At 34.5% G+C, this 23,097-nt stretch overlaps 1 protein-coding gene across 9 annotated transcripts in view; it reads right to left on the reverse strand.

The window, feature by feature from the left end:
- The window catches only part of LOC118192271 (atrial natriuretic peptide-converting enzyme-like), a 1,449,396-nt gene that overhangs the window by 217,633 nt on the left and 1,208,666 nt on the right, over positions 1 to 23,097 (reverse strand). For 7 of the 9 annotated variants that reach the window (XM_085809975.1, XM_085809976.1, XM_085809972.1 and 4 more), the window contains one exon: positions 11,097 to 11,305. In XM_085809975.1, coding sequence (XP_085666101.1) covers positions 11,097 to 11,305 — 209 coding nt within the window. Of the gene's footprint in view, positions 1 to 11,096; positions 11,306 to 23,097 lie in introns of those variants that run through there. The other 2 variants (XM_085809980.1, XM_085809979.1) reach the window with 1 other exon arrangement.

Below are 23,097 nucleotides of genomic sequence, written 5' to 3' on the forward strand. Positions count from 1 at the left end.
TGAAGCAATTGCTCTAACAGAAATTCTATGGGATTCACGCTCGCCGTTTGCGTGTATAAAATGGATGCCAGCGCCTCCTTTATTGAGGTCAATGAATATGATTATTATGAATATATTATGAGTACCAGGAGCGTACAGATACAACTCCAGTTCTGTGTTTTAAAACATTTATATAAATTCAGTCTTAACCTTTCGTCTTATTCTCGTTAATTTAGGTAGTCTTTGCCTTGTGTCACAAGTTGTCATCGGTAGAGATACACGAAACAGAAGTATTTCAAAGAAAAATAACGTAGACGTTGAAATTAAGAAATTTGTTTGGAAGACGTTCAAGAGAAACTGAGTTGCACTTATAAATGGAAGAAACCCTGCCCTTTCCATGCAACCAGCCATTTTAGACATAAGACTTCGTTCGGGATGACGTAAAAGTATCCTATACATTATTATAAGCCGTTTGACTACAGCTGGGCCTACGGTTTGACTATAAGAACCATACGCAAAACCAAATTGAATTAAACTGAAACTTAACAACTGATTTTTCAGGAGACGGAATACAACAGTACTTTAAATTTAACAGTAATAATAATTATTAACAAGAAAAAATAAGAAATGAAATAAATTATTAATTAACACAATTAAAAATAAAGTAAAAAATTTAAAAATAAAATAAGAAAAATTAATAACAAATAAATAAAATAAAAATTAAAATTAATATTAACTCTAATTCATTAATATAAATTTAGGAAACAATAATTACAAAGGAGGAGTACAGTAGAACTAAATATCCCAACTTCTAAATGTAACGCCAGAGCTCCGAAATCACAACGGTTATCCAGTCGGCCGATAAAATTTCAGTATCAAAGTGCTTTTGGCTCAAACGCTCTCTCTAAACTTAGATTTATCGCTTTTTATTTAAACTCACCCATTTTGCATTTTTTGTGGAGCTCGAGGAATGATTTAATACAAAAATGAACACTCTAATTAAAATTAACATTGCAAAGTAGCATAAGTGAATTGAAGGTTTTAGACAGTTTATCGAAGGTTTTAGACAGTACATTGTTTGCAAGTAAATTCTTTAATTATTTTAACTCTTAATTGAGAGATTTACCGAACCTCTTCGACTTTCTTTGTGACGTAATCAGATTTTATACCACTATTGAAACGATTTATGCTACCATTGCAGCCTTTACTAGGAATGTATACCACTACTGAAGACCATTCGTTTTTATTGACCTCGGCCCTTCCATCTCAAACAATCTAAAGTGACATAAATGCATGTCGTGGATGCAAAATGACACAAAACTGAATATCAGTGTTTGCATCTGTGGCAGGGCGATTTGAATTACGATTGAATAACGTTTTATACTGAATGCAAGGCACTTTCCACTTTCATTCATTCTCCTTCGTACGTTTCGGAACGTTAGCTCTTCCACCAAATAAAATTTCATCTTTGAAGAATAAACTGTTCCGTCAGTTTTTGTCATGTTGAGAATTTATTAGAAACAAGCGAAACTTATATTTCATTTTTTTATGAAAGATAGCTGTTTAAAATTTTATATTCGGCTTTTAGTGTTAAACGGCATTAAATCTTGGATTGTAGCATTTTTGTAGGGAAAATAATGCATATGCAATTCCCTCTTTATAAATGACTTATGTGTGTAGAATGTGCTCCGAATTTTCTTATTAAATTACTAGGATGGACGATAATTCTGGATGCGATATTTAGATAGAAGTTGCTGTTTTTGGCAATGAGACAATTTAATTTCGATTAGCAATCAAAAAGAAATGAAGAAGTCAAATGTTTAACACAATTCACTGGAAAACTAAATATTAAAATAACGCTTTTCCAATTGACAACTAGGTAAATATAATCTCAATACTGTGCAACAGACACGTTAAAGAGAAAATAATTCCATAACTGCATGAAGTGTTTAAAAAGGGAATTTTATGGAACTGGATTATTTGCATTAAGGCTGGCTAAGTCCGTGGAGATTCTACTCTAATGACAGGGGTAACTTCGTGAAGAACTTTCGAAGGGAAAATGCTAATCTTTACGTTACACATGGAGAAGACCAAGGAAACTTTCACTCAGCTAGCCCATTTACAAGGATTTAGAACCGAGTCGAACTACCCACTTTCACCCGAAAAAGACAGTTAGACCTATTTCTTTAAATCTTGAACTTAAAGACAGACATTTCAAAAGATAAATGAAGTTAGATTAATTTACTGAAAGGGTCTTGTCATCATGGTAAAACGAACTGAACAGAAAGAAGCAATAAATGTTCTTTCACAATAGCTACTGTTTATTAAGTCAAGCAGTTTATTGCAAAGTAAAGTGCAGTCTCCTTAACTCTTAGAAAACAGGAGCTTCTTAGTCCTTTGCCAACCTATATGCTTAAAATACTAAAACGTACGTCCATTAACCGTCCCGTCCGTTTCCTTCCCTTTCCGTCTATTACCGCACGAAAAAGTGTGAAGATTTCAAATGATATCCTTTCTACTTCCTAACAAAGAAGCTTCCATTAGCTTTTCAGGATAAACTGTCTGCAATAAATTGATGCAAAGCATTTGGGAAAACTGCACCTGCTACTGCATACTTAGGGAGAGGGAAGAAAACAACATTGCAATCTAGGCCGTTTCGGGCGGTTTTGGTCGTTTGAATAAAAGGCAGTACCGAGAGTTTTCAATCGAGAGTCAAAGCGTTAATGATTACCCCATCCTCTTTCCTTTTTATTCTATTTGCAATTGCGGATAACCTTCTCCTTCCTAAAAGGTAATTTTACTTTAAAGGGAAATATTATAAGAACTTTTCAGAAAATTAGAACTTCGAGAGATTTAAATAATATTACAAAAACTGGTTTTTATCGTAGTTCATGCCAAGAAATGATATAAAGACAAACATTTAGGGTCTTGTCAGATCGCACACGAATGGCAAAACTGAGTTTTTTTTATGTCACCGTTAAAGGCATTTTCCTTAAATAACGGTATAGCTCAGATCAAATCAAATTTAGAAATATTAACTCATGCTTTGTGTTTCAATTCTAGCTACTTGCTTGGAGAGGGTTTTGGACCTAATTAAAATGATGTATAACTCAACGATATATGGCTTTTGTCCAATAGTCGTAGTCATATCTAGTATCCGAATATTTGGGCGAAAAATGGATAACTTAGCAGCTTTGTCTATTCCATATTTCCTTGGTCATCTTTCTCGGAATTATGCCGTCCATTTGCAATTTGCTTTGATAATAAGAGAACTAATGTCCTGGACGGGAAAAATGCAGTTTGTCCTCTTGTCCCGTGTTGGCCCTCACTTTTTCAGAGTTATTTTCTATTCGCATACGTATAGTACAAAGAATCTTTAATACTTTACCTACCCAGTGGCACAGTGATAGCCTCTATAGAGGTGGTGTCACTTTTAAAAATACTAGAAATGATCAGACTGCACTCGCTAGTTTTGTCATGGCCATTTTAAGTGCTTCACATTTGACGGCAATGTAAAATAGCATGGTTCCCCAAAAATATATATTGCCGAGTATTGAGTGAAAAAAATGTATATAAACCTAAACATTTGCGTATATTTTCGGAACCATGCTGACTAAGGTAAAGAAACTAATTAATCCCTGCAAATTAGCTCATGTTACGCTGATTTCTGTTGCTTATTATTAGTTGCTTTAACATTTGATATTAAAAGTAGCTTATGAATTCGATCTTAAAATGTTGAAAACTCACTAATCATCATAAACCCAGCGTTAAGTGTTTTCTAGCCCCTGTCTCCTCTTACGTAAACATTGCACTTACCAAAAAATAAGGCCTTTTTATCAGTTTTGAACGAATATTGCAAAATATAGGTTCATTTTCTTTGAACAGTTCGTAATAATAAAACCGCAGAATTGATGTTTTAACAAATGAAAATAATCAAACAAACTATGCATAAAGACGTTATAAAGATGGAGGATTGTATTTTATGACAGAAGGGTCTTGTGAATCGCTTGGAAAAGGAAAAGCGTTCTAAAGTTTCACTTGGATTAAACGAAGTATTTATTTGTCCAGGAAATAATTATTTCTACTACTGCCGGTTCTTGATGAAGCAAGTTTATTCACAGGGAACGACGTACAAGTAGATTGATTACTATGTTTCTGAAAGCAAATTTGTAATATCGCACGTTGGATGAAATGTATTGCATTGCTGTATAAGATCGAATGGAGCTTTCCTTAAACATTTGCAATAATTCTTCTTAAAAACTGAATGAATCGAAGCAATCAGGCTTTATTACGTTTCGGGAATTTCATTCCATTGTATCCCGATTTTCGCTTTTAAATAATTTTCACAGACTATGAAAATATTACATCAATTTGAATTTTTCTGCAAATAGATAACTTTAGTGATATTAAACATGCAGAATTTATTTATTGAATTTATTAGGGTAATTGTTGTCAAATTTAATCGAGTGAAATTTGTTTGTCATATACTATGCATATATAATTTTAGCATTAGTTAAGATCTTAGGTAATAAATTGAGAACGCGCCATGCATATTGTCACGATACTGAATTTTGCGTTATTTTCCCGATTTTTAAAATAATAAGGAGATTAAGATGTTTGAAAGACACGAACTCTTAAAGTGCTAGAATTAATCTAACGAAATATCTTGTAAAACGAATTATGCTGATAAAGGCTTCATAATTTAGAAAATTACACACCAAAGATAATTAAGAATGTACAGGTCTGTAAATCATAATTCATATTTTCAACGCAGAGCTGTATTATTTTCTTCCCTTTAACCTCTTCGCAGGCGCCGCCCAGACGGTATAGTGGTTAGGGGAGCCTGACTGCGATTCCGAACGGTCCGGGTTCGAATCCCAGAGAAGGCATTGATGTAATTGTTTGTCCCTTTACAGGAGGCAAAGGGGATCCACGTATTAGGTGCCTTCATAATAAAGAGACCACCACATCTGGGCTTAGGAGTGGCCGATGCAGGCAAAGGCAAGTGCCCGCCATTGAGGAAAAAAAAAAAAAAAAAAAAAAACCTCTTCGCAGGCCTACAATGGTCGAGTGGTAAAAAAACCGCTGAATGCAGTTTGACCTAGTTTGGGTTCGATCCCAGGCGAACTGGCAAGCTGCATGGTTGGCTTTCGTGGTTTTGCCGTGAATAAGGGCCTGTTTTTCTAAAAAAGCTCTCCACGAAGGCATCCCCTTAAGGCAGATAAACTTTGGGGTTGCCGTATTTCAAACACCTAACCTTTAAATTCTTCTCTTCCGATGTTATCATATACGGCTCAGTTTTCCTCCGTGGGGCCACCGTATCAAATGTAATACGGAAGCGAAGTGTAGCTGACGGCCCACTATATCATGTTTGATATACCGAAATGGAACATTTTATTTCAAATTTTAAATGGGTCTAAATTATGTCAAAATGCTGCGAAATTTTACTGAGAAGGACGTCTAGAGCAGGGGTTCTGAAATTTTTTGCAACCTCTATTCCAAAATTCGAAAGCTACATAAACATTTATTTAAGTTTAGATTACTTTTTTAAACGATTTCTTAAACTATTTAGAATAATTTGAACTAAAATTACAGATCAGATTTACTCAATTAATGACCGTATATCCTAAAACTGTTAAGAGTATAAATATGTATTATTTCGAATATTAGCTTCAAAGAAATATCTTTTATTATCGATGATCATTAAGCCTGCTGGATTTATTATAATAACCGCATCACCAATTTATTGTCTTTTTAATAATAATGTTACTAAACACGACGAAAATGTACTCATTTTGCAATAATAAACCGGATGTGTTTTAATAATCATACCGCTTGTAAGATCTGTACTAGTAATTATTTTTTCTGTTGTCAACAGATGGCGACACAAGTTAGGAAATTATAATTATACACAATATACTTCTATTATATTGTTTCCTTATGTTGGTAAAACTGGATATTACGGGCCAGTTTGGCGCATTTTGGAAAAAATCGCCAGTTCGCCAAAGGGTTATTTTCTCGCATTTTAGGTAATCGCTTGAATGAATTCTGTAAACAAAAAAGAATTCATATCTAAAACAGAAGTTTGAGAAAAACAAAGAAAATGTATTTGAAAGTTAATAAATATGTATTTTATAAGATCAACAATATTAAGACTTTTCATAATATCATATACTATTTTTAAGACAGTAGCAAAAGGGTGTGAAAAGTTTTATCACAAAATTTAAGAAACTATAATGAGCAATAAATAATAGGAAAAAATTGATTGATATATGAGGTAAAACTTAAAAAAAAAATGCTTTAAACAAACGATAAACGAAACTGAGATAAAATTCAAAATTTCAATCGACTGAAACACGAGCCATAGTCTAGTTAAAAAAAAAAAGTGGTTAAACAATTTTAACTACGCAACTGATATTTTTAAAATAAATGTTTATTTTTAAGAAACAGTAGAAAGCCACATTTGTTTATATCTGTACTAAAATGTAACAATACAATGAAGATAAAATTCAAAAAAATGGCACGCGCATTTTAACCACATGCTTAATCACATATAATGTGTTTGCATCTAATGAGAATTTCTTTTATTGTGATTTATATTTAAATCAAAATCTGTACTAAGTAATTTCTGTATTTCAATTTCAACTATATTAATCAATTATCCATAATAAATGCACGGATAATAACGGATAATAATTATCCGTGCATTTTGGACGGCACAAATATATTACTCGTAGTTGAAGCATCAGACTGTTAGGTATTCTTGCCTCGGAAAAGCAAGAGCTCTTTCTCACACTCTTTTTGACCTCGTGCTTGGAAGGACCGGACTCACAACACCTCCATTCACACACTCGCATCTTTCCTTTCAACTAATTTCATACTATTTTTACACTTAGGACATTCGTACACATTCGAAATCAAACCATAATTCATGCACTATTCTATCACACATCTGGTGTATTACCAGCACCTCAAATAACCTACCTGGTTAAGGGAACCAACGCGCGTAAAACCATAAATAGTAAAATGACGAACATCCAAAAGGCCCGATTAAATAATACAAATTGTAACTCTAAACCCTAACGATTTTCATTACTCCAAAAAAATAGGGGTTGCCAGATTTGCCGCAATTTCGCTCAACTTGGCGATTGGCCCGTAATCTCCAGTCTACTTATTTTATGCTTTAGACCTTTACTCTCACTTCTTCTTTCCACTTCAAAGTCAGAAGGCAAATTAACTCGCGTGTATTTAAACTGAATTTTTTAGATTGTAAGACAGAGCGTGTTCTGCCTCTCGAAGCCACGTTATTAAGCTGCTACTAGCTCAGATAAGATCTGTAGTCTTCGCCTTTGTATTATAATTGGCGATATTTGAAAATCTACGCCGGTTAGGTTTGTGAACCAATTTCACGTTAAACTGAATTGTGTAGCCTCGGCTACTAGTTACTTGAATTTAAATTTATACTTGATTGTTAAGTTATCTTATACATAAGTGCTGGCTAAGCTGTAAGCACCAGATGTGCCTTCTGTTCTTAGTTTTAGATAAAAGGGTCTTTTACACCCTTCTCAAGTTTCAGTTGTTATTTTAAACTTAGCGATAATTCGCTGTCAGTCTATCTTAACTTTGGTTACAATTTATGATAGCCAACAAGATACCGAACTTTATAATATGATTTAAAAAGTGTATTAAAAATTAATCAGATGTCATAAAATTGTAAAATACACAAAGAGCAGTTTCTGCTTATTTAGTTTACATGAAATATCTATCCAGTGTATATATGTATGCTTCTTGCATTGTCGAAAAACGACAGTACTTGCAGTAACGTAGTCCTGTACCCAAACATGAGTACCTGTAAGCCCGAATTTTGAATTTCGAATTTTATATTTCATATTTTATGCAACTTTAGTGAAGTTTTGATTAACACACTCAACAATTTGAAAACGAGTACTGGCAAAACTGCGGAATGAAAAAGGATCTCCAGCCCATGAGACTGTATAGCAAAATTTCTAAAGGTATGCTGTTTTTAAATACTTTGTAATTTGCTTTCGAATATTACGTGGTGTAAGTGCGAAGAAAATTATATTTAATGAATAAATTCACTAAATGTTAATAAGAAAAAGTTAAAAAAAGTTTTGCAAGCCATCTTACTTCCAAAACTGAACATTGACATGATAAATTGAAAAAAAGACTTAAAAAAATAGAAAAATGTATGCCGACATTTAACACTGCATCGGGAATTCTAAACATAGGCTGCTATGCTTTTCAAAATTTTTGTAATTTTGATGTTGAATGGTATTTGGCGCAAGTGCGGAGAAAGGAATGCTTAATAATAAAGCTAAAAGGATTAAAAGAGATGGGTTAGCAGGAGCTTTTTTTTAAATCAAAATTTTCATTGATCAGTTGTAAGGTTTTAAGTTAAACTAACCAAATTTCTTTTTATTTTAAGTTACCCTTTCCTGTAAACTCTTATTTCAACTTCCCTTCAGAATGAGCACGCGGTTCAGCTTTATGCTAATTTGTGTTGGAGCCAAGTTTTGTATTTAAAGGTTAGTGAGAAACTTCTCAAGTGTGAGAGAGCTTTTAGTGTCAGACCACGTCGGCTCGGTGGACGTTCGCCAGATTAGTTAGTATTTAAATTCTTACGCCTTAGAGCCATTACTCTAATACTGATTGAAGTGATTTAAGTGCGTTAGTACTTAGCAAAGGCTTGCTACGCACCATAAATAGGCCAATCTCGCGTTTAAGCTCTGTGGACAGCGACTATTTAAATGTCTACTGAAGCTTTACTTTAAATTGCTTGATTGTTCAGTTCAGACCCAAGCGCGATCATTATTTTTCTGTTATCACTCCCGAGCTGGGAGTTGCTGTAAATAGTGATTTAAATAAAAGGGTCTTTTACACCCTCCTGACGTTGTAGTTCTTCTAGCACTCACAAGAACATAGCTGCCTTCAGCTCACTGTTCGAGATCAGGACCATTATGTTTGCCAAAAGTATGCACAGAACACTAAGTCCTGACACAGTTTCTCTCCAATACTGTCGCCTAATAATCAGGACTTAGCGGTTGAAGATTTTTCAGCACATTTCCAATCCTTCCACCACCCAGCATCGTGCAACGGCCCATCGGTTGCGAAGCATTGTAAAAGAGATTAGTTTTCAGTTTCAAGATATGACCGAATGATCAGTTGCTTTGCAGCAGACCTTTTATTAATTAATTAATAGGATTTTGTTGTAGGTTACCTTACTGTATGTAATACAGTTTTCAAGCATTATTTTAATACTCCTTTTTGTGGAATCTTTCATCTATATTTGAACTTTCTGCTAACGGACACTCACGGAAGTAAGGATTTTGTCATCAACGGGGAGTTACCTTCAAACAAAGGAGGCCAATGGTCTCCTATTTTGTAGGTCCATGAAATGAGAAAATGTCCATTTATTTGGAGTATCAGCTAAAGTTAAGTATTCGTTAACATAGGTTTGGCAGCATTAAAAAAATCCAAAACCGAAAAGATGTTACGTAATGCTTCGGCTCCAAAGCAAAAAAAAAAAAAAAAAAAAAAAAAAAACTTGATGCGATGAGTTTTGTCAGGGATTTATGTAATAAAGTTACCTAGAATAATTGTCACTGATTTAAAGGCGGTGGATTCTTAGTCCAGAATGCAACTGAATACGAAATGTGAATTCGATGTTGTTTGATTTCTGAACTAGTGAATTCGATCTATTAGCTATGATCAAATATTACCTTTCCGAACTGTGAGTTACTCTAGAAGGATGGAATGAAATTGCCAAATTTCAGGTTACGTTTCTATCGATGTTGCTTGAATAATTTTGGGGTGCAAACAAAGCTAGATAACCACTAAAACTACGCACGTGCTTAAGCCCTCAAAGGAAATGGGACCACTAAAAGGCCCTTAGGAACTCAAGAAGGGGACTCTAAAAATTATGCATTTCCGATTTTACCATGGAATATATGGTGCAGATAAACTCCGACTGTGAGAGAAAGAATGGGACAGAAAACAGGCGTAAATTTATGTAGGGGCAACAAAATATTTTTTAAATGTACGATTTCTTAAAGTCTTAATCCGGCCTTCGTTACGAAGTGGCGATAAAAATAATACAAGAAGTGCTTCATGTGCGAAGATCGTACTTTCAAATCATGTTTTCAAGTGATCTTTGTACCTAAAGTTCAAAGAAAAATTAATAATGATAATAAGGATGTCTGAAATAGAAAACGATGTCTTTGACACTTTTCAAATTCTTTGTGAAGATATTTGGAGTCTGAAATTACTATCATCGAAATGAACGCGGGATGTAAATTTACACATTTATTTCAGTAAATTTTAAACACTCTATCTCTATGTTTTGTGAATGATATGTCTTTCATTTATACATTTTAGTTGGAGTTCTTCAAACTGATAGAGTACATAATCTTAGTGTTACTTCATATTATTTTATGTATATTGCTCGATTTATCTCGATGGAAGAAATAATCGGTAGTCTCGAACTACTCATCAAATCCAGATTCGATAATTATTTATATTCTGGAAGTCTGAAGAAATTAAAGATGCCCTAAGCTTTGCCCTAAGCCTCCTTTCTTTCTCTTTTTCTGACGACATTTCATCCTCAATCGTCTTTCATCACTGTTTCTGAAGCTGTTGTAATTCTTTCTTGTTGAGCTCGTTTATAATGGTCCACCAGTTACTTCACGTCTTTATTGCTAACTTCCTAGACCACAGTTCTGTCTATAGACACACAATCATAGATATCAAAAAAAGGCCTAAGTGTTAAAGCGCTCAAAGTCTATGCCTGAAACACTATCTAGACATAATTTCACCCAAGCTGAATTCAGGGTCTTGAAAGTCATTTGCTACCAAACTTTGTTAATGAGAATTAAGCAATGGAAGCCATTAAATTTATGTTTAGAAAAATCTTTAAGTGTTAATTATGTAGTTCGTTATATGAGGCTTTTTATTGTTCAGATAGTTTGTTCGATAGTCGAATTATGCGTGAAGTGAGGCGTTAGGTATCTGAGGTTCCACAGGATATCACACTTTTATAAATACATTTCTGGTTTCGGACAGCATATGAAGTTAAGTAATTAACAGCGAATAATACTTACGACCAAAATAGACTCCAGCGGCAGCTCCAAGAGATACAAAAAGTATAGCGAGGATGACACATGCACATGCTGTTGGAGTGCAGCCTTCTTTGTGGGAGAACTTAATTTGATGACTGTCACCGCTTTCACTTGGAGTACCACAACTGCTGCTGTTCGTGATTGCGCTGAATGGAACGGACCTCTGCTGTAACGCATCCATGCTTAGGCCCCTGTAAAAAAATCGACTTGTTAGCACTAAAATCTGTTTTGAATCTATTGATTAATTTTCATTGCTTTTAAATCAGCCTTCATATTAATCACTGTGTCTGTACCCACAACTCTATAATATAGGCCCAATCAGAAAAATATACAAACAATTTAACAAAAGAAAATTAGTACAGTATTAATTATAAGTTTATATAATGATACATATCATAAATTAGATTAAGTTCAATACAGTCTTTCTCCACCTGTAGCTGTACAGTTACTTAGAATGCTCAAAGGGTCCGAGTAGTGGCCATTAGCTGTCAGATATATAACAGAATGGCAAGCAGTTGTTTGAATAACGTTGGTCAATATGTCCGCTGAAATAGCTGCACATACCACTGTAATTTCATGAAAAGGACCTCCGGCATAACCGATTTCCTGCGATACACGACGTCCTTCAAACTTCCTTAAGGCCATTTTGGTTTACTATCATACATCATAAATCATATATAACAGTCATGAGAATAACGACATGTCTTGAGCAAATATCATACTACGTATTCCAAACATAATTCATCTTTGAAACCACTCCTTAGATAGCATCTGTTAAAGGGTGTACACACTTTTTTGGAAGGATTCTGTAGAAACGTACGGACGATTTACAGCGATTATTAAAATTATTTTAACCCTTTCCGGCACGCTACCTTTTAAAATCGGAATTTTGATAAAAAAAAAAAAGTAGGCAGTCTAATTAGGCCTAGAGGATTTAAATTTTGTGGACATGCCGCTGTAATTTCGCGAAAAGTTTTTTTCATGAAATTCTAAGTAAAGGACATTTGGACAAGTAAAATTTTGTGAAGATAGCATTATCGTTTTAATTCTGTGGGTGTGCCCAAAGTGAGCACACTGATTGAATAGAGCTTCGAAAAGGGTGCTGAAACGAGCATTGCTGTCAATGAACTGACCGATGAGATGCGGAGAAACGAAGAATACAGACTTCCTAGATTATCGGTCCTTGATTATCGGAAACTTGTCCTAGATTATCGGTGAGCTTGGTCTGGGCACACCTAGGGTTCGCCGTTTGATTTTAGGCAAGATTTCAAGGTAAAACTTTAAAGCTAATACAGAATAAGGAGATTAGCATACAGCCAAAAAATAACACAGAAATTTCTTTTCAAACAATTCCTTTTATACCTTAAAAAAATCTGGAAGATTTCTTTGAAAAATGAGGGTCTTAAAAAACTAAACATGGCTAAAATATATGGACTGGTTTGTGTTGAGCTGCCATCTACTATAAATAAAGAAGGTTCAGAGTAACCTATAGTAACCTATAAATCCATTTTCATTCAATTTGTTTTGTGCGTACAAAAGGAAATTTTTAGGTGTGTCCAGACCTGACACACTGTGCCGCAACACCCATGCTTTAATTTAAGAAAACTTATGAGTACTATAGTGCATGAAGGATATCTTCAAAGTTTTTCAATGAAGATGACAATTTTATTTCATTTCTAGCATTTCTTGCTTAAATCATATTAATCATTTAGTTTATAAAAAAGATAAATAAAGCATTGTCTAAACCACCGTAAACACAATCAATGATTTTCTACAAATGGAATAAAACATTTTGCAAGAAATAAAGAATATTACTTTATTTTGATATTCTAAAAAGATCTAGATAAATAGATTTCAAATGTCAGTTTTATCTAGTTATAAATTAGTATGAACTTAAAGAGAATTTTAAAAAGATTATATATGCAATATCTCTTTTCACTTCGATTAATTTTAATGTTTTCAGCTTCAGAAGGCAAATATTTTTATTTACCTATAAATTTTTGCATTTCGAAATGCTAATTGATATTTCGATCTTAAATATAGTACGGTAATGGACAAAGATTTAGAATTCTAAGAATTCATATAGTATGAAAAGCAATAACATACGTTTCACAAAACTATAAATATAGGATTTCCGATACATTTAAAATGCAGTTTAATATTAGTCTTGTGTATAATTTGAGTTTTAAGGGCACGCATTTCAGTAAGAAAACTTTAAACTAGTTTAACTACACTCCTTTTTACAATTTTTCTGTGGACTGCAAAGCTGACAGCTTGCATAAAAGATCGCATTGAAATTACGAAAAAGCTGTTTCGACAATATACATGCGTTACGTTATAGGACACAACAGGATTTTCATTCTGTTTTGCTTTTCACCTTTGATTTAATTTTATTCATTAGCACAAACTTGGTGCCTGTAGATGGAGATCATATTTTATACCAAGTAGTAAAAGAAATATTGAAGACAACACAAAAACTTTATTTGATTTTAAAGTAAAATTAGATTAGATTGTGCTCTAAAATCCGACCTTAAGAGTTTGAGTATAAACGAAAAATAGTTGAACTTCTGAAACGTTTAACGACTTTAAACAATGTTCGAGTGTTTGTCTTAAGTGAATTAAACATAGATTAATCGTAGATTTCCTTACGTAATTGACGTAATTAGCTACAAGCTCACAATGCTGACGAATTTAACTAGAATTTAACAGCGCGTTGTAAATAATCTCAGAAATTTTGTATCATTTTAAAATTCCATTACAGCTGAAACTAATGAACAGATTATAAAATTTATTTTACTACTTATAGAAAGCAGAAAATGATATAAAAAGGTCTAATTTCAATGATAATGGTGTAATTGCAATGGCATAAATAATGAGCAAATTTCAGGATATATCATGCTTTATAGTCGTGGTTGTCCACGGCAAGGCTACGAAAATGCTATTTTTATTACTGATTGTGACTTTTAAATGCTTATGTATTTTTGCGCTTTCTTCCGATAGTGTACAGTAAATGAGCATAAAACTTCTGAAATCGAGTAGCTAAAACTGAAAATTTAGTGCTTTGAATGAGGGCCTATAATGTTCTAATTAACTTACATTTTAAAGGCAACAGCACTGGCCATAGTGGTTTCTATGCTAGCTGCCGTATCGTCGGGACCGGCTTTGACGGCTTGGATGTTTGTAAGTGTATAGTGTCTGCGCGGCATATGGGGACTTAAAATACTGGTGTGTCGAAAGTTTTCTCGAGGGATCTGGTTGTAGGGCAAGAGGCGTGGGAGACCATCGGATCCGTCCTCCGAGGTATCCTCCATCAAAATTGGGACAGAACTTCTCCGTTCTCGCTGATGTAAAATCGATCTCTCGCTGTGGTGTACCTTGACCAACGCTATGACCGACAAATGCGTGAAGTTGCAAGATTCCGGCCATTTGAAACAAAATATATGTTAAGGGCATAAATATTTTATGGAAAAATATTCTCAAAACGGTAGGTTAAATTTCGGCTAAACCAAATATAAATATTACTCAGGCCATGACACCAATACACATCTAAACATTTTGCTTAAGTGTATAGAAGAACACAAAGTATATAATTTATCTAACTTTTTATTCAGTTTGTTCCGTTTCTTAGTGTCTTTTTAGGAAAGAGGAAAAAAATGGTTGATGAAAATCTAGACAGTAATTTTTTAAAATGTATTAAGCTTCCTGTAAGCCAGAAAAATGATTATATGTACAGTCAATCATATTATAATTAGGTAATCAATTGGACAAGATAAATCTTTGGAAAATCGTAATACTTCCTTATTTCCCAGGGATCTATAATTAAACCATATTAGAAAGAAATAATGTTTCTCTATTTGGAGGGAACAATAGTATAATAAACTGAACGTGGTTTCAGCAATAGGGCATATATTAGATGTCAGCAATGCTATGTACCAAATTATATCTAAATACATGTTATACACATTGCAGTTATCTCAAATACTGTTAAAAGTAACTGCTGATAGACATAAAATTAGTTTGACAATACAGTATTGGAATATGTCAAAAATATTAAAAGTCTATCAGGGCTCACTATTCAGCTGCACAGCATGGCTTTATATATCATTTTAATCCAAAATAATAATAAAAAATATTGCAGCGCTTATGATTGGGTTTTGTCATAACTATATTTTTCTTTGAGAAGTAATAATTAAGCTGAGATAAAAGTCATGTGGTGAAACATAAAGAAAAGAATGGTTAGTGGAATAACTCTTTCTTCTACAGACACAGCTTCCAATGAAAGATGGAGCCCAATCGGCATTCTGATTTCGAAATGATCCGCCACTGAAGTTTCCCTAATGCAGAAACAAATGTGACGGCTGCCTCTCACAATGCCATGGCGACGTGTCCAGTGAAAGCTGCTGTCAACGGCTCACGAGGACAATAAAGACTTGTAAACGTACGATCAGATGTGGCTATATTTATGTATTATGCATGAAGAGGAGGGCAGCTATTGAATCCTCACGTGCCAGACATTAGTAACAGCTGCCCTTTTCAACCATCGGGATACAAGCTGCACTCAAAACACAGCCTGTCAGCAACAGGGGCTATCTGCTTAGCATTCTGTCGACTTCTGCCCCTGCAAGGATTGGTGATGACGTTCCATACAAAAACGAAATGTCAAAGGTGTTATATTAAAGAAAACTTTACCAAACCTTCAAATATTTTCGTACGGTTTTGATAGCTCATATTAATTAATGCAAAGCTGAATATTTGCAGAAGGTTTACACATTATTGGACCTCGGGCTAAAAACTAGAAGGCATAATTCATTTTTAGGAGATTTTATTTTGAATTATTGAACTGCATATTATTTAAAGTGATATGGAGTGTATTAGAATAGCGAATGATTATTTGAGGTTCAGACTTGGTGCGTGAAGGTGCAGTTGCCCCTCTCTCCCTATTTTTTGACTTCGCTGATTTCCTTTGCGTTTTAGTCTATGTGTTAATTGTTTGATCAGATAGCCTGGCTCAGTAAAAGTAGGCGGCCAGTGTAACTCTGATTCAAAATCTGGTTACAACCACGTGCAGTGCTGATAGCGACCACGTGTTTCTGGGACACCTTTACCAATGCTTTATTTTTCTTCTTTTTCCCCCTTTCTAGTAATTTCGTTCTCCTGATGAGGAGGGACCTTTAGCTGTCCTCGAAATCGATTGAGTGTTTTAATATATGTACGCCAAATACAAGGTTGTTATTGCGATTTTGATTGTCACATTGGCGTGTTTCTTTTCTATTCTAGCGAATGATTGTTCGTTAATCAATTTTTCAGCAAAACAATTTCATAACTCCTACATTCTGTGTAACGGAGTGGATTAAATGCATAATGATTTCAGACTGCGGAAAATACGCTATCATATTGTTTTCATAATTTTACATTCAGTTTCATTTATGCTAAGAAAACAAACGTAACATATTGGAAAGAATATCAACAGAAAGGGCTGAAATTATTCTACACAAAGCATTACCTCATTTTTGTAACTTTTACTTAATCAAAGCAAAGCGAACGAAGTCTACCTGCCATAAAAGGAATGTCTTTAATGCTTTTGTGGAGATTTAATGGGAAAATACTTTGTTGAAACTAATGGAGAAAATAACACGCAAAGCCATTCTTTCCTTAGAAATACAACCAGAGACAAACTACAACGGCTTTAGCCACTATGTATGCTCTACTTTTGTAACACACTGCTCTTCAAAATTCAAGGATATTAACAGAAAAAAAAATTAGCAGTTACTTACTAATAAATTATTAAAAGTAATTTGAACAAAAGCACTATTTAACATAAACTACCATATTTGCCAATGGATTAACCTCAGATTTATGGAAATTTATAAATGAGACAGAAGCCTACATTGTAACAAGCCTTTCTTTTTATGTCAGTTTTATGGTAAATCTTTCTTTAATGTGGAGTAGGGTCATCTCTCAAAAAAATGTACCTCTCTTCACGCCATTATTTGAGTGAATTTATCGAACTATTGAAGAACTGCAGGCCACTCTTCTGAAAGTGCACTTTGAAGATCCTGGAAGTTCCGGGACACATCTGGTGCGCTGAAGTGCGGAGACTTAATGCATCCCATACATGCTCATTTAAATTCTTTTCTGACGAGTAAGTTAGTCAATCCAATCGAGCGATTATCTTCTGTTTCCAAATCATAGATGCTCGATGTGGATAAGCATTGTCATACATTAGCAAAAACATCTGGGCCAACAGCAGCTTTGAACAGCCTTACATGAGGTTCCAAGACTTCTCCCACATACTTTTGACCGAGTACTTACATCAGAGATATACAGCTCATTTTTAATCATTCCACCCCAAAACCACGAACTCGCTTCCTTGAAAGACGGAAAATAAATTAACAACGGGATGCAAATTGCATGTCTCTCATCATATCTAGAATCCCAATCAGACTGTATCTTTACTCGTCAATAAATAGTAAACGATTCCACTATTCTTGGCTTCCCTAAACATGACGACGTCACCACCTTAAACGAACCACTTTCGGAAATGAAATCAGAGGGTTTGGTTTCGCTCAATTTACTATCGCAAAGCATACTATGGCTATCCTGCCTTAGGAGAAGGATGCCTTCGTAGATGTCTTTCTAATTGTATACACGTATATATTGTTTTGTATCCACGTTACACACGGGAAAACTACGAAACCGCCCATGTAGTCAACCTGTTCGCCTGGATTAAAGCCCAGGTCGGAAATTCATTTCTTTATATTTTTTAAATTTTAATTCTATCGTATTTAATTCGCTTATTTTATTTGTTCACCTTCCCTCACGGTCATTCATAGGGTTCTGGCACTTCTCATTTTAAAAGCGCTATTCCCTTTGCAAGCCAAAGTTAAAGCTTTGATACAGAATTCTGTAAATAGGAGACCTAGAATTATAATAGATATTTTATAAGATAAGAGTAACTTTTAGTTATTTCTATTGTTATACTCGTAAAACACGCATAACAACATATGTTAATTAACCCTCATAAATGCGCAAGACATGATAATAAATGCATCAATTCATTCCAGTTTGTCAATGTTCATCATTTGTCATTTTTTTCCATTATAAGATCGAATTAATTATGAGAAGTATTTCTATTTATTTTTCATTAACTGTTAAGTGTCACTACATGTAATTTGAAGGTATCCGTAGATAGTCAAGAAAACCCAGTAACTTAGAAATTTTACCATAAGCTTTGACGCAGTTTTTCTTCCAAATCCTGATTCTAACTCCCAAGGAAACCACCTGTAGTATTTTCTAAATCCCAACAGGTAGGAAGCCTCCTACGTATCCGCGCCTGCAGTATTACATTCTCTCCAAGGGCCCTTTTAAATTTAATATTTCTTATTGTTCATAGCTTGGTGCTAACTGAAGTATCATGCAAAAGTGCTGTTAAAAAGCATTCTGTTCTGATATGTGTTTGCTTTGGAGATTATTAAAATTTACTTAACACGAAATTTTTTAGGCGGTAATTAATGCAAAATTAAAATCATATGTAATTTCACTTATTAGGTAATTATATCACTGAGGTGAATTTTGCTTAGATTTCCAATATTACACTCATGTCCATAAATTAAGGATAATTCGGAGACACGCGGAAATCGAACTCTAAAATAAATATATCAGCTGTAAAATAACTGCACACATCTTCAAGAATCATGTGCAAATTTCAAGAAGTAACCATTTGACACAGATGGTACGTCACAATGACGAGAGTGTAAGAGAGTGATATATAAGGAATGCAGGCAAAGAAATAAAATTGTTCGCAGGCGCTTTATAAGCATTTCAGTGCAATAACCGAATAGTTATGACACAAAAGACGCATTTGGATGATTTTTTATGTGGTTAAATTATCGGCCGTCTGGAATGTGGGCGTACCCAACTGGAAGTATCAGACGAACTTGGAATTGCCCCGAGTGTCATCTCCAGGCTTTGACAACGATTCCAAGATGATGGTAATGTGAGTAGACGTTACAGCACAGGTGGTCCCAGAGTTACAACGCCGAATGAGGACCGATATTTGACAGTTACTGGCAAAAGAAGCAGGCGGAACACAGCCTCAGACCTGTCTTGTCAGCCCTCTTCAGCTACTGGTACGACAATTTCAAGGCAGACCGTGTACAGACGCTTAGGGCAGATTGGTCTATATGCTCGTAGACCTGTCAGATGCGTTTCACTTACTGCAACTCACTGTCGCCTGCGGTTAGCCTGGAGTAGAGATCATGCATTGTGGACACCGCAACAGTGGGCTTGTGTGATGTTTTCCGACGAGTCCAGGTTTAGCTTGCAGTCTGATTCTCGCCAGACTTTCATATGGAGAGCTCCAGGTACCCGTTACAACCAAGAAAACATCATTGAACGACACCGTTACGGCAGTGCAGGAGTGCTCGTTTGGAGTGGAATTATTCTGGGTTCCAGAACCGACCTGCATGTTCAAATTGGAACAATGACAAGCCAAATCTATCGGGACGTCATTCTGGAACAACATGTACGTTTGTTTTGAGGCGCCATGGGCGCACAATTTGTGTTTATGGATGACAACGGCCGTCCTCACCGTGCAAACATCGTAAGCGAATGTCTTCAATCGAAGGTTATCACCTGTATGAACTAGCCAGCATTCTCACCGGACTTGAATCCAGTAGAGCACGTGTGGGACATACTTGGCCGACGAGTTGCAGCCCGTCAACCTTCTCCTACATGTCTACCGGAACTTCGGAGAGCATTGCTTTTTGAGTGGTATAATATCCCCCAAGATCAGATCGATAATTTGATACTCAGCATGCCTATGCGTTGTACGGACTGTATTGCATCCTCTGGGAGATATACAATGTATTAACAATTATACCAACCATGTAATATTGTTTTTTTGTAAATAGGTTTCTTTTTCTTTGTAATTTGCTACAGGGAGAAAAAATCGCTAATTTTTTTAATAATACCAAACATATAGCATCTTTTTTGCTCTTTACCTTTTGTTTAATAAATAAGCTTTACAAATAAGTCAAATTTGTTTTGCTTCTAACTCTTCCTTTGCCTGATTTTTCATTATCCTTAATTTATGGACATGAGTGTAAATGAACGGGTGTCAGAATTATGTTTCCTTAGTTACCCTTGTTTGAGTATTATTTTTATTTAATGATTTTATAAGGTATTTCTTCCACTTTCCTAGCGTGCCTTCGTGGCGTAGCGGTTCTGTACGCTGGGCCGATATCCCAGAGGTCCGTGGTTTGATTCCCGGCGAAGGCGATTGCTCAGTTTGCAACTTGCCTGCTTCCAAAAATACCTAATGTCTCTACAGTGGCGTCTGCACTAAAAGGATGTTGAATGAGGATTATCCCCACCTATGATTTGGCAATCGGGTCCCTTAAAAACCTGAGTTGCCCTTTAAAAAGGGGAGTATATAAGGTATTTCTCCCACTTTCCTGGCGGGCCTTCATGGTGTAGTGGTTCTGCACGCTGAGCCGGTATTCCAGAGGTTCGTGTTTCGATTCCCGGAGAAGGCGGTTGTTAAGTTTTCACCTCTTCGACTTTTCCAATTAACCTAATGTTTCTACAACCTTTTTAATTGTTAAGAAGGCATCACAGTCTCAAATTAGAATATAGCGCAAAAGTGCTAGATCATTAACATTATTCAGTCCCTTTTTCCTTCATTACCGAGATATTTTTTACCATTCTTCTTTTTTAAACAACTTTTTTCCTTACTTACCCCCCTCCAAATAATTAACTCAGTACCTTACTCTTTTGTTCACTCGTAAAACATTTGAGATTGTCACAATTCTCATTCTGAAAAATCTATATAAGGTCAAAATCTATGTAAAGTCAAAATGAAATTTAATTAGAATTATTATTCGAAAAGTCCTGTTATGTTTGTCTCGTATATTTTGATTTTACTGTAAAGTTGGATTATGTAATATGCTAGTTAAATTTTAACCAAGTTTAGAAAACGCATTGATATAATGATACTAATATGATTAAATATAAAATTTTGAGCGGTACCAGACTTTAAATAATGCAATGAAGTTAAAATAAACTGTTATTCTGTTAAATTTCTTTCCTTCAGAAAAATAATAACTTATTAGGGGTAAATATAATAAAGCGGGCAATTAATAATAAGGATTTTTTAAACCCATTACAGGTGAATTATATGAATATTATATTATCTGAATTATATGTCACAGTTATAGCTTGATAATCTAGAAAGCTTTGTAAAGCTTAATAATATGTATTGCAAGTGTACAACCACGCAATTTTCGAAGCCCAGAATAATTGAACTTTACGCAAGTGATTCCTTTAATGAGCAGTTTGTCCTCAGAAAAGTATTTAAGGAAGAAATAATGGCCCAGAAACAAAATAATGGTCTGTGACAACGGTCAAAACATGATAGGTCTTAAGCTTTCTGAGTGTCAAACTCTTTTCAGTTAAGCATAAGTAGAGCTTCCGCATAAAATTGAGGAAGCACAGAGCAATTTAACATCAGGAGAATGATAAAAAATATTAATTCATCAGAAATATATTGAATTAAGCAAGGAAAAATCGACAGAAGATATATTTTATACAAGCAGTATATCCTGATTGTAAGATTTAAATCTATCCTGTGAATGGCATTCTTAATTGCAGTGTTCACCATCTCTTTAAAATGGCTGTCAAACTGAATTCTGATGCACAGTGTTTATTTAAATACCCATTTCAAGTGATTTAATATTAGTTTATTGTGCTTGGGCCCATCGGTTGCGGGACAGCTGTTCATGATATCGCTATCTCGGACAGCACATTTTGCAGACACTTGAAGCAGGGATTCCGCAATGTGCGCGACATTCGCTGAAGTTGTTTAATCTAATATTTTAACCATTATCAATGGGAAAAGTTGTAGGCAAAGAGTTTATGCTTCAAAAGTTTTCCCTGGAATGCAAGATCTTCGGTGATCGATTAGATATCACGTGATTATGCCCCAACTCTGGCGTCAGCTGGTCTTTGATATGACGTCATGACCTAGTGATCATTTCATAGATATTCAAGTTTGCCTATCGCCTCTTCACACTTCGGAATTTGAAAATTTAAACTTCTTAAGAAGTGACTGCATTGTTAATAAAAATTCTTTGCCCAGTTAATTATTTACAGCTGCTTCACATTTATTGCTTATGCAGGCAATCCTAGTGAGTTTTGTCTCAGATAAATAATCAAATCAATGCTACGTTTATTCAGTTTTCAGCAAAAGCATGTATTTTTCTTACATCAGAGTAAGTATCGTTGATTCTTTGAATACTAGGTGCTTCTGATATATTTATAAATTAATATTAGAAAATAATGACAAAGCAAAGCAGTGCCTTTCGAAGAAAATTTTCGAAATCACACACGCACAGGAATAAGGAATAATTATCAAGAAACACAACAGATTAAGAATTTATTTAGAAATTCATTTAAAATAGCATTAAATTTACATTTAGAATTGCATATATTAATTACTTTAAACAATTTCTTTCTTTCCTTCCTTTTTTTTTTGTACTTAAGCTTGGAATTTTACTAAAGCCCTTGAAAAGTCTGTGGCGTAAAAATAACAGAAATGCAAAAATAGTTACAAATTGTTTTCTTTTACCATGATAAAATATTAGTTTCAGGGGATATATCAGAGTAAAATATCACCCTAAATAATCAGGTTCGGTGATGCTTTTTTCAAAACGTTTGTTTATTAGAAATTCTGAGATGGGATATAAACATGCACTGCTATCTGGTTAAAGAATCTGCACACGTAAAAAAAACGTAAGCTGTATCATAAATTCTGCGCATAGCGTGGTGAAATGTAAATTTATATCTTACAGCTAGTACAACTCTCGCAGACCTAATGAACGTTTTCACTAATTACTAAGAGATTTGTTTTTTTTTCCCCTTTCGTTTTTCCGTTTAAATATGAATAACACATTTCACTATGACTATGTTAAAATTTAGTGCGCAA

Source organism: Stegodyphus dumicola, chromosome X2, assembly GCF_044657685.1.
Source record: "Stegodyphus dumicola isolate Sdum_Otavi_A_Nest chromosome X2, ASM4465768v1".
Taxonomy (NCBI): Eukaryota; Metazoa; Arthropoda; class Arachnida; order Araneae; family Eresidae; genus Stegodyphus; species Stegodyphus dumicola.